This window comes from Taurulus bubalis (assembly GCF_910589615.1).
Source record: "Taurulus bubalis genome assembly, chromosome: 1".
In the NCBI taxonomy this organism is placed as follows: domain Eukaryota; kingdom Metazoa; phylum Chordata; class Actinopteri; order Perciformes; family Cottidae; genus Taurulus; species Taurulus bubalis.
In genome coordinates this window covers 32602808-32620779 of record NC_136589.1, presented here as the reverse complement: position 1 = coordinate 32620779, position 17972 = coordinate 32602808, and the positions used below count along the sequence as shown (strand labels likewise).

Below are 17972 nucleotides of genomic sequence, written 5' to 3'. Positions count from 1 at the left end.
ACCATCACTAACGTTGAGTATATTTTACCCGATATAATGTACCGATATAATTAAAATACAAGATACAAGGCGAATTGAAGTACTCTTCTTTTATTTTACCCTATAGAACTTCTCATAAAATGAAAAACAGGTATAATGGGGGGACCCTAAAAAAAGGCTCAAAATCAGGTGAAAAATTAGGGAATTGTCAAGAAATATTATAAAAAAATATAAATAATGGAGCTATGAACTCGTTCTTTGGTCCACATGTTCCTGGGACATGTGAGCCTTGTCCTGTGAATAAACAGTCTCCATGAAATGGTAATGTCCACCCGAATTCTTTTTACCCTCTATCACTAACGTCCGGTGAAAATCACCCGGACACGTGCCTGAAAAAAACAGGGATTGGAGCAGGAAGACGCGCCCACCTTCGATAACGTCAATGAGCAGCCTGAAGCTACACAAGGACCCATGCAACTCAGACAAAAGCAACACAATGAAAATAACGTAACCACAATCGCATAGGTAAAAATCACCCTACATTAGTGTTCTAGGGTTAAATGTTTTAGCATGTGAGGATACTGCACTGCATTAACCTGCAGCGCAGTATCCAAAACTTCAGCGCTTGACTTAAATCAAATAAGGATTTTAATGGTAACTTTGCAGAGTACTATGGAAGCCATTTAAGCATTGTACTTTGTGTGTGTACTTTGTGTGTGTGCTGCAGTACAACAGACAGGGAATTCCTCTGACTGTTAAATATGTATTAAAGCCTCATTGCCGGTGACTCAGTCCCACTCCAGTCACTTCAACATCAACTCCTACAGTGACTGCTGCTTTCCGCTCACTGCGGGAGCCCAGTCCAACCAGGTGCCGTGGAAGTAGGAAAACACCTCGGAGCTGCAACAGCCAGCCAGTCAATCAGCGTGGGTATCCCAGCGTGCCCTCCTCAATGCCTCACCTCCATTTTATCCATCTTGATCACACGACATTCATTCTATTCCGGTGTAACAGGCCATAGTATACCCCCAGTCCGTACTATACCTGGGGTTATTTTACCGGTTATAGTTTGGCTAGGACAGTTTATCTCCCGGGTATACTCTGGCCTGGGTCAAAGTATACGCAGGTTTAATCTGGGCAGGGGTTCATTTGGCCTGTTGCACATGTAGTATTTACTGACACCAATAAGGTGTCCAGACATTTTTCAGGAGAGTCATCAGAGGTGTCAGTGTGGAGCCAAGTCTCTCTTGGAGCCTCCAACTTCCAGTAAATGTTGTGTGCCTCGAGGCAGACTCTGATCAGACTCCCTGGCTGGCGAGATGCCAGGACAGTACATCTTGCTTTAACAGCTTTGTTGACGAAGAGTACCTTTTAATTGTCGTATCTATTAAATGGAGTTGCTGGCTATTGCATTGAGTGTTCTTTTGCTGCTACTTTCTATGGCTTGTAGTTAGGTGTGTTTTGGCCTGACATCGGGCAGATTTTAATATTCATCCGTTAAGTGTACGGAAAATGAATATGCACCTGCACACCCACACAGATGTCTTTGATTACTCTGTGAGTGGGAGGAGCTCTGCTGAGAATTACACATAACTCTATGTTGTACTCAACTGTGCGCCAATATAAATGTTAATGGCATAAGTTGTCCATCCCTAACAGGCAATTAAGGTGTTCAGTAATCCCAGTAAAGAATACATCTCACTTTTTCTAGCTTATCGTCTGTACTTCAGACAACTAGCATTTTCTGCCCCTCTCGTGCTATGTGGTCCTCGCTGCTTTAATGTGGATCCAGTTCCTCCCTCCCTCACATACAGTACAGTCTCACTGCACTGGGCTGGAACCCATCACTTGTTCCCCCGAGTCTGCAGGTCTGACTGCCTAACTGCGAAGGCTCTCACACTTGCTGTATAATGAGACAGTAGAAGCACAGCTAAAGAGCAGTTTGATGATCTAGTATTTAATGAGTCTCGGCCTGCTTTATGATTTCGGCAGTATAACTGGTAAGGAAGGGTGTGCTGTCTTTCGGCACAGAGTTGGAAGTTAATTGCAGTGTTGCCCGGATAGAGGGCAATTTTCACCTTTATCATAGGCTGTTGTACAGGTCGGGGTTTAGGGGACATATTCTCTCATGTGTCTATATGTTAACAGCTGAATTCACCCTTTTCATTGACAGAGAGATGAACCTTTTAATGGATCAAACCTGTGACTCCGGTTGTCTTAGCCAATGTGATTCAACCCATGTATTTACTGTTATTCAGAACATTGCTGCAACCGTTGTGTGTTAAGGTTTTGAGTGTATTTCCTCCCCCCTCCAGACAATCACTGCTTTCCATTCATTTGCATGCAGCGTTAAAATCTATTTACACTCTTGAAACTTGCTTGAGTTGTGAAAACCATGCATCAAGTCTCCACTGTTTTTGACCAAATGAAATTATGTTTTTTTAAGTGACCCAGCAGAAGCTTTTAAAATCAGTGTGCAACCTGTGAAAAGCGTGTTCGACACCGGCGTAGTTTCGGATACACAATATGTCATCAAAAACAAAATACAAACTATTGTCACTCTCCCGTGAATCGGGGCTCCTGTACAGTAAGTCCAGAAGAGACTCCATGCTGACCAATGGAAAGCTTGCAGCCTTTGACACTAATTGGCTCCTTCTGTCGTGTTGCGCCATTATACACAAACACTGTTGCTAATATTTTGGGCTTTTATCAAGGCTCAAGCCCAATAAAATACCCTGATGGCACAACTGGCTCCTCATTTTTAAATGTATTTACAGTAGCTTTGACCCCGGCAGCTGATGTCACATTACTTCTGAATTGAAGAATTGTCTAAACAGAACTGACCAGGCAGCAACAAATTCAACATATGTTGTTTCGGGACAATCAACTGAGGCTGCAGTGATATGTTATGTATATCAAAAGCACAACGAGATGAGCAGACTTGCTTTCTTGCACCCAAACTTCAAGAATAAATTAGCTGAAGTTGTTTATTTTTTTATATCTTTTTTTTTTTTTTTGTCAGGTTGTTATGGAAACTGGCCCGCCCACGTCTGCAGCAATGCTGTGCTGTACAAAAGTGTTTTCTACCTCTAATTCTCTCCACAGTCACCCAGTAAATAGTTTTACTGTTATTCAGCACAACTTGCATACGGCAAACCAAACTGACACTCGAAAACCATCTTGGCGATTCATGCTGTGCTCTGTGGAGCTGCCGGAGATCTGTCATAGGAGCAGCCCGATTGGGCCAAAAACCAAGGTGATTGTACCCGGGTGGCACCATTGTGTGTAGCCAGTACTGTATGTGAACCAGTGAAGGACAGAGTCAATGTACCAGTGTCCTCTGACCAATCATATTAAATGGACCTGTTAATGTTTTTGTCTGACAAGCATCCCATCGGATGAATTGGTCTCCCTCAGCGGGCCAGAGTGAACCTTTGCTCCGCCTCTCTCGCCTCTTCTGAGGGAAACTGAGAAAAGTAAAGACGATTTACTTGCTGCACTCAGGAGTAAATGTGCCTCTCCGTGATGATAGGATGTTCGATTTCTTTTTGATTAGTCAAGCCAGCGAAGGAAAGCAAAGGAGACCCACTTTTGCTCCGTCGTAGGATGAGTCACTGAGTGGTCTCCTGTGCCTAGAGACCTGTGGGGAAAGAGTCACACAGAGACACTGCTTGGCTGCAGCGAGTAAAAAAAGGAAGGTAATGAGGTAAAGGGTTTAATAAGAAGCTGAAGTAAAACAGTTTTCAACCTGTTGAACACTGTTGCTTCCAACCCTGGCTACGCTACTTTGTTGCCCTTGCCCCCAACACAGCAGTACATTATTCCAGGCAAAGGGAATATAAGTTTCACAGTCATTTAAGGAATTCAAACAGATGATTTAACGATCATCCAATACCCCATTTCCAGGTAATAGTTTGAATTTGTGACAATGCTGGGTACCCATTGTAGTCAATGCTAAGATGAAGCTCAGATGTTTCTTGTCTTTTTTAAGTTATGTATCCTACTTTAAAAAGAGAAAAATTAAGTGAGAGTAACAGAGCCAACATATCAAGTATCAAGGTGTTTCAGGTGTCAATTTTGTCATGTAGCATTTGGATGCTTTCAGTTTTCGTGGCTCCCCTACTGGCCCATTGAACGGACTGGACTGTGTTAGTGTGCTTCTGGAACCTCCACCCAGCAGTTCTGTCCTCCCTTCTCCATCCCACGGGAGACCCCTTCAGCAGCCAGACATACTGGCCCATTTTTCATCCCTTTCTGCCTCCCTCCTTCTCTGCTTCTCTTTCTGTGTCTCCCTCCGTCTGCCAACCGCTTTATCTTCGACTCGCCAAGCTGAGACTTTATTGAAGTAATTGTTTATGTTTTGGCTCTTGAATCTATCCACAATGTCTATCTCTATTGATTGACTTTTTCATTTCTATCCAAGAAGTTACATATGCTTTGTCCGTTTATGGCTAAAAACTAATCACATAAAGTAGCACAACATAGCTGCGGTATAAGTTGTAAGCGGCAAGTGTTGCTAAAGAGAGAAGGGTTGCAATAAACTAATTACCCAGCCGCTGCTGATGCCAGTCTACCCACAAGAACCTAATGGATAATTACATATAAGTGCAAGCAAGGGCTTGATAAGTGTAATACTTGTCCTTGGCAAAAGGATACCATTTGATGTAGAGATGGATGAAAAGGGAGCTACCAAAAGAGAGGGGAACACCCTCCCTCCTTTTACTCTTCATGCGTCGAAGCCAAACGTGTCACCAGCTGCTTACGTTTTACTCCAGTTTTTCTGCGGTTTTACCTTTTTTTTTTTAAACCGTTCTGAAAGGCAGATGAGTTTATTAATTACACATTCGTGGACTCTAAGCCTTCCCATCCAGTACAACGTGTTTCACAAAGTCTGCATCATTGTTTCATCATACTGCACCAAGAACAGCAAACATTCCTGAATTAAACAGAGTATTTATTCACAGGGAAATGCTGCTTTTCTATCTGTGACTGCTATCAAGTAGTGGCCATGGATGAGGATAGTTTTTACAGAAATACACACGCACCACACACACACACACACACACACACACACACACACACACACACACACACACACACACACACACACACAGGTTTGTGAGTACAGGAATTAAAAGCAGCGCAAGGATGCTGGGAGCACGTCGGTGGGCGGATGTGGGTGTCTGAAGTGCGTCTCTGTCTTTCTCCGCCGGTGTGAAAAGAAATGCAGTAATTAAAGCCAACCTCTTTCTGGTCCCCAATGGAAAGGGAGGTGAGGAGGCTGTGAGAGGGAGTCGGAGAGATAAAGAAGAAAGGAGAGATAAAAGCCAGAGACAGATTTCTTTATTTTTTATGAAAAGGGAAGAAAGGGAGGTTTTAATTTTAGCTTGGCATGCCAGATTGCCATGAGGGGAGAATGTGGCAACTGAACGTGTAGTCAGGGGTCCACGCGCAAACACAACACACACACACACACACACACACACACACACACACACACACACACACACACAGACACAGACACTAACATCACATGTCACAGCATTGCCACAGTTTTGAAAATGTGCCTGAAGACAAGCGTTTCCCCTCATTTTAAATGACCAAAGCACAGCTTTCAGTTCTACTCGCGTTGAAGAACCGCGTCGTAGACGGATCAGCAGTGACCCAGTTCACGGCTACATTTATTGTATGAAAAAAAAGTAATTCCTTGTCTTTATTAAACTCCGGCATTCACCTAAAGTCAACCCGCTAATTGGGCTACTGAGCAAGAGTTCTCTGTCTGCAGACTGAAAGAGCCAGTGAAATGTTGATGTTTAACTACATTGTAAACATCCAGTGTAGTTGTGTGTTGTTTGAGCTGTGTTCTCTTATCAGTGCTGCTTGTTATCCCAACTTCCTGGCAATCTCCTCGTCTAACGAAGGCGTGAGCTCCGCTGTTCTGCTGCCTGGTGTTTCTGTTCGGAGAGGTGTCTTGTTCTGACCTACATACGTTACCGTGACCAGCACTAAACTTTTGTCTCCATGACAACGGGAGGTGTAAGAGGGAGGGTTGCGCCGACTTGAAAGCCAGGATGTTGTTGTCTTCCTACGAGCCTCCACAAGCCCACGCAAACTGATGTATATCAGAACAAACATTCAAGAAGGTATCAAGCCTAGAAATCTGCATTTTTAAGCTTTTTCTGTCATTTTAACTCGAGCACAGGCCACTTGTTTTGTCCTGGCGGGGGCAAGGGTGGATAGATGTTGAGGGAGAGATGAGAAAAGGTCTTTGATGTATAATTTATCTATGCAGTGGGCGGCCTGAGGTGATGGGGTGTGAGCTGGGTGAGGAGAGGGGAGGACAGGAGCGTCGCGGAGAGGAATCTAGGGGATAAAGGTGGGTGGCAGAATAGAGGAGGTTGGAGAGAGGGAATCCAACGCGCACGGTTTCAGTATTATCCATCACTGTAAGTACTGTAAATTCAGTGGGATTATGTGTCTGCATAAAATAATAAGTGTGATCAAAATTATGCATGTTTATTATGTTGTTTTGCTCTTGTGCATATGGAACACCTAGACTTAGACAAACTGCTATATCTTTTGTATCTATTATTTTTATTTTTTTAAACATGTTGCAGAGGAAGACACTTTGCGTGTGCAGCAACAGCCCACTTGTTCGGGCAAATTCATACTTCTTCAGGGCAGATGGGGCCTTGTAGCGTTTTCACATTTGGCTCTTAGAGGAAGGAGCTTGGAGAAGCAGGAGGAAGAAGAGAAAATAAGGGATACAATAGGGATGGAAGGAAGCAAAGCAGGCTGTTGCACCCCTGGAGGGAAGAGCAGAAGAGCAGCTCTGCTTTGTTAGGAGACCGGCGTTGAGACCTCATTCTCTCACCCCTCCTCTCTCCCATCTTTACTCTCTTACCACCCCTCTTTTCTTCTCCTCCTTCCTCTCACCCACTCACTCATCATTTCTCTGTTTCCTCAAGCCATTTCCACGTTTTTTCCATCCACATGTCTGGTTGCAGTGCATGTGTAAGTTGAAATGGAAAGAAAGGGAAGCAGTTTATTTCAAATGCACATTCCTTCATGAAAAGCACTATATAAATTAAATGTATTATTATTATTATTATTATTATGAGACCAGTAAAAAACCACAGAGAAGATGTTAGGGAATCTATAAACTAAAATATGACCTAAATAAAAAGTGCACCTCCTCTTCCCTTTTCTCTCTGCCCCAGTTCAAGTATTTGTTCTTATGTGCATGTTTAAGGGCTGCACAGGCGGCATAGCCGTGTGTGTGTGTGTGTGTGTGTGTGTGTGTGTGTGTGTGTGTGTGTGTGTGTGTGTGTGTGTGTGTGTGTGTGTGTGTGTGTGTGTGTGTGTGTGTGCGTGTGTGCGTGTGTGCGTGTACACAGTGTCTCCTAAGGAGACAGTAGGCAGTGGTCCATACAAGTCTGCTGACCGGCGATAGCACTCTGTTGTTGTCTCTACCCACTGATCAGCTCTGCCTCGCCCACAGGGAGGTGGGTGCGCACACACACAAATGTACATGGAGGATCCACCTCTGCGTGCCTCTCACTAATCATCCTCCACACTAAAGCCTCCATCATTGGTTCAGAATGGGCAAAAAATAACAAAACAATAATAACTTTTTAGTGGGCAAACCACAGTGTTTTTGATTCTCCCACGTTTTGGATGAAACACATCCAATGCCAGGAAGGACTGAACCATGTTTTTTGTCTTTTGAGATGGTCATTGAGACAATGTCATTATGCTGATCGTAGAGTTATAAACTGTTATTGTGCATTGATCGAGAAGCACAGCAGACTACTAGTCATTGGATCCTGACAAGTTTTAGCCTGCCTGACGCAATGGACCAAAATCACTGACACACTTAATAACACGACTCACATCGTTCCTCTTTCACTTTTGCATATGCACAGTTGTGCTCATAAGACTGTTCTCTTCTCCTGTGTGGGTCACTGTCACAGATCTTGTCGTAGAAGTTGTCACACGTTAGGCAAAGATGGTCAAGGCATCGTGAGGCATCTGAGATTCTGTCACGTTGTACCGTTCTTGTGATCTGATACTGGCAGGAGGTTTTATTTGATGCATGATTTATTTTAATTTTTTTGCATTTGTCAAGTTACAACATACAGTATGAATCTTCTACATCTTGTGTGGCTTTTTGTAACTTGTAGATGGGCAGTTCAAGATTAAATAAAGAATTTGATGGACATTTTTGAGATTATGAAAGTCCATTTACAGCCCCAAATAATAATACAATTCTTATTCCTCCATATTTAATTATAATTCTCTCAAACACTGTTTTAAGAGCTTAGTAAGCTGTGATTGATTGTCGAGAGTTTAACTCATTTCAAACAAAGAGAAATATGAAAGAGGTGATACAACATAAAGAGGTATATCCTGAAAAGTCATAACTCATCGTCCACCTTTTTAGTTTGGTAGCTTTCAACCTCATTTCATGGTCTTTAAAAGCCAATAGAGGCTGTTAAATGTGGACGTTGAGTTTTGTTGATGTAGGAGAATTTTAAAGAATAACAGTGTGCGCTTAATGTCTCAGGAGCCTCAAACAATCTCAGATTAACCCAGATTACGTAACACAAAGGTCCTGGAGAGTGACATCACAGAGTAAAATGTGTCCAACGCCCACCCTTTCCTCATCTGACCATCATACCTCAGGTGAACCTGAGCTCAAAGTGGAGGTAAGTAGGATGAATATGTATATTATATGCAGTCCAGTGGGAGCAGGAAGACAGAGCAACAAATAGGAGGAATTGAGGACACAGAGAAATGTTATTCTCCGTGGATTGACAATTTTTTTTTTCTCTGACTATTGCCGGAAGGTCAGGTGGGGTCATATACAAAGTTAATATTTCAAAGGTTTACACAGTTTCTTCTTAATTCGTAATGGGGTGATAAGGGCGAGACAATGTTCTGATAATATAACACAAAAAAGTTGATTCCCAAATGAAGAAATATTTAGAATAGACGAGGAATATTAGCCAGGATCATAAGTATCACTCTGATTTGCATCAAATAGAATAATTGATATTACAAAAGTGTTGACCATCTCAAAATGGCAGTGGGATTACCTACAATTCCTCGTGGGGATCTGAACTCCGGATCTCATGTTCCCTCTTTGTTGCCGTGCACTCAAGACGGGTCAGGTCACTCAGATACAAGCTCCTTCCACCACACTGAATAATTCAGGAGAGGCCATGATGCAATGTGTGTGTTTGAGTGAGTCATGTTGTGTGTGGAGTGTGTATGTTAAGGAATGGTTTCAGTGGAGTGTGAATGTGTGAAGATGGGCGCTCCCAGAGGGCTTTCCTTGATGCTCTTGGAGAAGCCCTGTGGCCCACTTAGGATCAGTTTACAGATGTCGGACTGAGAGTGGATTTTGAAAACTGATTCAGAGTTTTGGGATGCTGTTTGTTTCCTCACTCGCACAGTGATTGGGTGTATCAGCCATTGACCTGTTGATTCGGGTAGAGACTCTACATTAGGTATGTTTAAGATAAACACTTGTGATAAACACATCTGCAGCATTCAGAGCACAACATTACATCTGAACAAACCTGCCACTGTCGATCCTTTATCATAATGCCACCACTCTGATGTGTGGGTGGATGATTTACATAGTGCCAGAGCTGTTGTCGTAGTACACATGCTGATATACATTCAGAATGTGTATGAATATGACTCACCACACACTTGAGCGTGGTAATCTCGGTCAGTAATGTATCCTGAGGAAACCCATGATGTGGGATGGGAGTGATGTCTGTGTCAGCTGGTTTAAAATGTCCTTAAATAACAGAATGTAGTGTACAAGCCGTCCTCCAACTGCCAGCCCAGCTTACACACTGTGACGGTTATGGCCGAGCTGTTTGCTATAGTTCAGTGTCGTCTTGAGTTGCAGTGACGTTCGTCCTCCAATCCCCGGTGACATAAGGCTCTGGAGTTACACTGCACAGGTACAAAGTGTGCACCCATACATCTCAGTATCATGCATAATGGCTGAAGGGTGAGGTCAGGATGATGCACTTTGTTCACTCCCACTTCGGTCCACTAACTCACCAAAGCCCCCGGAGGACTCCACCTGTACTGTATTTTGACTTTTATATAGTTCCAGCAATCTGACCTGGCCTTCCGAGGAAACTGTCATAGTGTATATTTAAAGGAAGAGGGAAAGATGTGCTCATCAAAAGGGTAAAAAATAGATCTCCATCTCTGCAGTTCTACTGAGCATTGTTGCCTTTTTTAGCTGAATATTTTCTGTTTTATAGCACACATAAACTGCATGGTTCGATATCAAGAAAGGGAGAGGACTCATTAGGGCTATTTTAGCACAAACATAACAGTTAGCTTAGTGCTGTCAAAAGCAATACAATATGCCTCTCAACAACTTCAAAGCTGTGTTGTATCTTATGTATGTTGCACATGTAGAAACAGGAAAGGTGGCAGTGTGGTTCAGCGAGCAGAAAGCTTATTCTGTGAGTTATTTCTTGACGAACAACACTCAACACACTCATATCATGGGGTTGAGTAGCAGTAGTCTGCTCCATTTTTATGTGATTGTCATGGTTTTAATTCTGAATTCTGTCAACTCCATGTTGTTGTTAGGCACTTCGTAATGTAGACCACCCCACGCTTTCCCCTCCCACTGCTGTGCCTTATATTACTAATTTCATCCCATATTCAACGACCCCTCCACCCTTCCCCTAGTTATTCCTCCGTGTCACAGTGAAGCGTAAATAATTCATGTTTGGGCTGCTTGCTGGTGGAAATGAATCATGTGAGAAGAGCAGGATACATGTGCAGGATACACGTCTCAGAGCGACTCTTCTCTCCAAGGACCCCAGGACAGCATGGGGGGGCACTGTGCTCCTCCACAGCCTCATAGACCACAACTACAACCTACAGGACATTACCAACACAGCTTTCATTAAGTCACCTGTGAGCTTAAGGCTAGTTCCTCTGCCTTCAAAGCTCAGCCATCCCCCGAGACCATGTCTCACTATACTATATGGATATAGTATAGTTTTGTATAGCTTTGATGAATTAATGCCTAATGCCATTGACTATAGATCGACAGTCTATATGGCATTAGGGTTGTGAATTAGCTAATGAATGAGTTTTAACATGGTTATATTTAGTTCACTGATCTCTTGAAACAATAAATGTCCATGTCGTGGTGATTCATTGTATAATATTTGAAATTACAACAGAGACACCCAAACTCAAGGTTCACCTAGCAGCGATTTCCAGAGCTTTCAACCGCATGTCACAGATCTTCGTCAGTCGAAGGATTGCTGAGATAGTTCATGGAGATAGTTCAGTTGTCTTATCTTGTTGTACTTACGTTTTTTAACGAAATGCTGTAACCCAATTTCACATTTGACATTTTGTATGGTCTAAGATTATCCATAATTTATGGGATTTAACAAAACATTTGCAAGTCTCAAGTATAGTAAATCCCAAATCAAGACCATCTCGTCTGAAGTGAAGTCTAAGGCCAAAATGTTGATTTCATGTTCCTAAACAAGTCCTTGTGGAATTAGAAACAGTAGCAACGTTAGCTTGACTTTGCTGCTGGCCTCCAACAGGGAGCTAACATAACATCCATAACTGGTCAGAGAACATTGTTAGCCTCCACTCACCTCTCCTTAGATGTTGAAAGCATCACATCTCTGCTCATGTTCGATCATTCTCTAGCAATGCATTCGCACAATATGTTGAACGAGTCTACATGTTTGATGAATGAGCACAGATTATGTTCCCTCTCCCACACACTTTTCTCCCTGCCTGAGTCAAACTAAATGTGTCTCCGCATGCACGTGTTTGTGTCAACACGTGTGTGTGTGTGTGTGTGTGTGTGTGTGTGTGTGTGTGTGTGTGCGCATGTACTCTTATTTGCCTGAGCTCTGCAGTACTCTGAAGCGTGACTGTGTCCTGATGCACACGTGTATCTCACACGAAGGATCAACACACTGGAGTGTTGATGGACCCAGAACAACAATTATTCATACAGAGGGACCCTCACAGTTTTCGTGCTGTCACACAGTGTTATCAGATCGCGTGGAGAAACAGCTAGCACTGTGGACTGAAAATCTCCATGCTTAACATTTGCTTGGGCTTATAGTGATGCAGTGCCATGTGCCTGATTGGAGGGATACCGACTTGTGGGCCAGAAGTGTCTACCCAACAAACAACAAGAGTTTTTTGTGACTCGGGTCTGGATATAATTTAGAAGATTGCGTCTTAGATTGCGTCTTCCACAGCTCTGCTTTTCCTTAAGATAACATCAATAGGTGTATTGTTGATGATGTGAGTTGAAACATGCGTAAGTCTTGGTTGTAGGTCTTCTAATACGCTTCCTCTCCTTTTTCTTCTTCTTCCAGGTTAGACGCTGCTTGAAGCCCGGAGGACGGTTTGCCTCTGTGACCTTCGCCTCGCCCCTCATCAGGAAACGCCTCTATGCTCGCACAGAGTACAACTGGTCGATTAAGAAGTACGGTTATGGAGAAGGCTTTGAATATTTTGTGTATGTAATGACCAAAGGAGAGGAGCTCAGCCCAGAAGATGCAGCTCTTGAGAAAAAGCTACTGGAGGACACCAAATCCCCACCTACCACAATTGTCACAATGCAAATTGAAGACGAGGAAGACTTCCTGTTTAATATTGAATGCTAGGAATATATTAACTCTGAGAGTTATAGGTAAACTCTATGCTGTGATAAGGACCAAAGAAACTCAAACTTCCCCACGGTCACAAATACAACAGGAACTGCCTTTGTGTCACACATTTCTACCTTACAGTGATGTAATTTTGTAAGAATGAACTGCTATGCATTTTTAGCTGTTGTTTATGTTAGGCATAGATGTTCATATAGACATCTGTGAGGAAGGATTGTAGAGGATTTGTTTTATACAAGATTTAGACTATGCACCACCAGGTATACTCAATACAAATAAAATACTTTATAGCAAATAGTGGCCAAATACACATCTAAATATGTGGTGAATGCACGATAATTGGCAGTTGTTACATTTCCAAAAAAGAATCGGAAACGGTAGCATAATCATGTTTGAGACGAATCAAATGAAACCGTGTGGTTACTATTTACAACATATACATGTAGAGAAAAATGTTTCTTTAAACTTTACAAAATGGTTGTGCCAAATAAAATTAATCAATTAATCAACATTTACTAAATAAATACATCTGTTGTCCAACAGATCTGATTCACTTATTTATTAAAACACAAACAACTTTCATTACAGTGGTGGCAGTGTGCGATACCTAGTGTTTTTAACGAAAAGTCACCTATGTGCATGAAAAAAACATTGATTACCCAAACTGACCATGGCCCTTTCCCTGCCACTGATCTTTTAATGTTTAGACAAATACAGATAAGGTAGCTTCAAAAATACAGAACACAATCAACTTTACGCACTAAACAATGTCAACACAGAATACATCTTTGGCTTGAAGTCTGAGTGTCCCTGTGATCCGAACTAAAACATTGTTTTCTATTGTTTTCTGTTTTTTGTATGATTGTATTGTTTATTCATTCAGTTTGTGATGACTATGGAGTCATGTATACTCATGTTTAACTATGACTCATGTTTCTGTCTGTGTCATCATTTTCTGAGCTGATGAGGTTGTGTGGTCCTAATATAAACTTTTATCTTTTAAAAAACTATTTTATATCCCAGTGTTCTTCATTGTTCTATCTGTCCATACATCTGACAGATTCAACAGTCTCTGCTTCTACGGTGTCCCACACAAGTCTGCCCATGTTGCGAAATGTGCAAGACAAGCGGGTACGTCTAGACACGGCACATAAACAGCATGTGCAGTCAGTGTTAAATTCTCTTTATATGTCAGTCGAAATTCTCCCTTTGTGGGTTGTCTGCATCTGGACCATGTCTGCTTTAGGTTCCAAACAAAAGCTGCTAACGGAGATATGCAGTGTTTGAAACAAGCCAGCACATACAAGTAACAGCAAACCCGGCGTGTTATTTGTTGTGGAAACATGAGCTGAGTCTTGCGTCCTGTGCTCTCTGCTGCTTAAATTTAGACCTGAAAGAGAGAGCAAGGCATGCAGACAGGCAGGAAGGCTGGTGACTGGAGGGGGAGGGGGGACCACATTGATAAAGTAGAAATCATTTATTTTTAATTCTCCACTGAGATCTAATTACTGCCTATTTTTAAGACGGCTCTCTGTTCGTTCCACGACGTTCTGCTGGTGTAATTGCAGTTTGTTTAGCTTCAACTTTGCTGTTGACAAAACACACCCTTCTTCTTTGTGCGTGTGAAGAGTTACATTGCTTTTTAGCTGTTCTGGAGCTTTTGATCTTTTCCCATGATCTTCTTCAGCAACCAGTTAGCCCAGTTGCCATGTCAGTAACTGTTGGCTAAACCTCACCTCCATAGTTACTGGTGCCACGCTCGTACGGTGTGTTCTCACATGGCACATATGCAGTTTTGTGGTGAGATTGTTTTATCGAGTACTATTTTCAAAGTAAGTTTTATCTCAATCTATTGTGCTCTGCAATAACATGAATATTACCATGTAACTATTATCTGGTTTCCATATTGATTTTCCATTGGGTCCAATGCCCTGACTACCTGAACAGGAGAGTTATGTAAGTGCAAGTAGGTTTGATAATGACAATAAAGACATAAAATACATAATGATGGATCCAACTGTCAGTGTGATTGGATGAAGGTTGGATATCCATCCCCTCCATCCATCCATTTTCAACCGCTTAGTCCGGGGTCAGGTCGCGGTGGCAGCAGGTCCAGCAGGCTGACCCAGGCTTCCCTCTCACCCGCAACATTTACCAACTCAAGGTTGGATAAGTCCTTGCAAATGGATAGTTATTTTTTTCTGATGGATTTTCCCTTGAAGTACAAGTTAGCCACTTTTTCCTCAGTTGGACTTAATTGAGTTTAGTCTTACTTCCATTTCTGTTCCACCAATATATGAATAAAAGTGGATTTTTTTTTTGTTGCAAATTTGATTTTCAGCTCCCTTAGTTAGACAGATTGATCTGCAATGGCAGAGACCTCGACAGTGAGATTGAACTTGACTGGACTTGAGTTACATAGCCACAGAGCATGGGGCAGGCCTCACGCGGGAGAGCTTTAGTCATCACTTTCTCTTTAGCACAAACCTTTTCATCTTATTTGAATTCTTTTGTTTCTTTTGCTAATCACCTGAGTCATTCCGGTGTTTTCGGCTAAGATTCAATATAGAGCACTGTGTATTTGTGTGTGTGAGAGATAGTAGAGCCAGAATTTTCTCTCCTGCTGCTAATTGTCCGCCATGCTCTGTTGCCCAAGGGCAGCAACAACACTAATCTACTGCATGCTCAATGCCTTTCTCTCTCTGTCTTACTCTGTCACTTATCTCACCACCACCACCACCCTGCCCTCTCAGATTGGCCCTGAGTGCTTTGGTGTGTGGGTGTTATGTGAGGACTCATGCAACTCAAAAGATTTACTGCATGCTTTAACCAAACATCTGTGGGTATCAGATGTCTCACTATATGTGTATGTGTTGAACTGCAGGTAAGTGGTTAAGTCAGGCTGCAGTCAGAACTCCGTGCTGACTGCAGCGACACTCAAAGCATCCTCTGTGATTCTTGAAGGGAAATTCTTGTTTCCGACAACCATGGTTCTAAGTTTGTGGGTACGTTCTATTGTACTAACAACGTTATTTATTGATATCTGGGAATGCAGCAATATAAAAAAAAATATGTCTAATCGGGCGAGAAATACGAGCACTCAAACAGTCGTACAGGTTTAAAACAAACCCCAAGTTAGTCAAACTTATTTGTCAGCTTTTTTTTCTATTGTTCTTGTGGGCGACTGTGGCTCCGTTGTAGAGAAGGGTCGTCCTTCGATCAGAGGACTGGCGGTTCAATCCCCAGCTTCGCTAGTCCATGTCGATGTGTCATTCGGCACACTTAACCCCAAATTGCTCCTGCAGGCTCTTCCTTGTGTGTGGATGGGTGTTAATGCTTAGATAGGCCGGATGGGCATGGTAGCCCCTGGCATCAATGTATGAATGGGTAAACGATGACATTAAAGCGCTTTGTGTGGTTGGAAGACTAGAAAAACGTGATACAAATACAGACCATTTTCTCATTGCTCTCTTACTCATTGTTAGTGCTGTTAGCTCCTTTAGCTGCAGGCCGCCGGCTCAGCCGTTGCCATGTTGAGACCCTTCACAGGCAATTCAAATGCTCCCAATCAAGTACTTAGCACCTTTAAGAATATTTCTTAATCAAAAATGATTTAGTAATTCCTTTATTGCAGTTCAAATCTATGAAACAAAGACCCAGCTATAACCTACCGTCTCTGAAGCAAGGGGGTACAAACAAGCATAAGATGGAGGGAATCACCCGCTATCCTTATCAGTGGAAAACAATCTGCAATGTCTGTTGTGTGGACTTGGAAAAAGAACTGCCACTGCTTTAAACAGCTCTGCATGTCTGCCCATCTCCCTTGGCGTAATATACTGTATGGCAGGCTTATGTAACTGGAGGAGGAATATTAATGGATGTCCGCTCAGGATGGGGCAAAAGTGGATCAGATCAAAGCTCTTTGTTCTCATTGCACACGCTCAGTTTGACCCGAAAACTGAGAGTTGTGCTTTGAGCTGTCTGTGTTCATGTATGTGAGAGTTAACAGTGCAATGGCACTTAACATTTACTGCTGTCTGCCATAGCTTTCTGTTTGTTTTGCACAAAAACGCCCATATATCCGTCATCTGTGTATCTTTCTATGTGGTCACACAGTGACTGTCCAATAAGAAGGCATCTACAGCGTGTCTGTGTTGACCCCGGTATGGCCCATCAAGCCCATCTGCCAGGTCAGGACACAGGAGCCCCCGGCTCACCTCTATAACTCCAGCTCACAGTCAACTGACTGAAATGATGACTGAATTTACGTGTCATCAGAGAGTAGTAGCTCATTAGTTGTTGACAGACATCCTACATAGGAATTTAAAGGATAATTCTGCATTTTTATCTTTGAGTTATTGTCCACAAATTGTATTAAATACCTTTTAGTAGGATTTGATCCAAATAATAGGTCTGTAGCCAAAGTATCCTAGCTCTAATTACACTAGCAAAGCAGTGTGAACACAAAACTCTGTTCTCGAGCATTCTTAGTGCCTGATGTAGATCTATATCTATATCTATATATAGCTCTCCAGAGATTTCAAAATGGAACCTGACTGTTGTTATCATTGTATAGTCTGATATTGATAATTTAGTGAGGGAAGGAGGAGGGTAAATCCTTTTCAACTGCCTCACAAGGACTATAAAACCTGTCTGTTCTTCATCAGAGTCCAGACATCTGATAACAATATGGACGATTTTCATTTTTTCTAAAAAAAATAAAATTTACGCTGGCTTGGTTCATTGTAATCAGGCAATATATCATCCAATGCAAAGTCTTGTTTGCGTATTTTAATAGTTTGTGGTTTGGGTACAAAGACAATAATGAATTGCTGGTTTTGATCTCTTTAGGAAATTTGTATGCCTCTCAAAGTCGTGGTCAGAGAGACTATGTTTTCAGGTTGTCCATCCCTTCCATTCTCGTGAACACAATAATTCCGGAATGCCTGGAGGGAATTTCTTCAAATTTGGAATTTGGTACAAATTTGGTACAAATTTGTGTGTGTGTTTGCCACACAAACACACGGCATCCACAACAACAACATAATCGATAGCACTATGTGTTCATTCAGTGCAGTGCTCACGTCATCAAGACAGTCAATAATCTCTCTGATGGAAATTTGATGGGCTACATTGATGACGCTTTGTTGATGTTCTGCTATTAGACTGAAGTGCAATTCAGTGTCCTATAAGGATCAGTATTGAAGCATTGTTGTCAGAGCATGTAGCTTTTTATAGATGCATCCTGATACTGTAAATTACTTCCAAACGATAAACTGCAGAGACTGAAAC

General features: G+C 42.3%; 1 protein-coding gene across 1 annotated transcript in view; it reads left to right on the top strand.

The window, feature by feature from the left end:
* Nucleotides 1-13690, top strand: part of ece2a (endothelin converting enzyme 2a) — a gene marked incomplete at its 5' end in the record, with an annotated part of 66956 nt that extends 53266 nt beyond the window's left edge. The window contains one exon of the mRNA XM_079217136.1: nt 12387-13690. Coding sequence (XP_079073262.1) covers nt 12387-12677 — 291 coding nt within the window. The 3' untranslated portion in view covers nt 12678-13690. The remainder of the gene's footprint in view (nt 1-12386) is intronic.
* Between the last annotated feature and the right edge of the window lie 4282 nt (nt 13691-17972).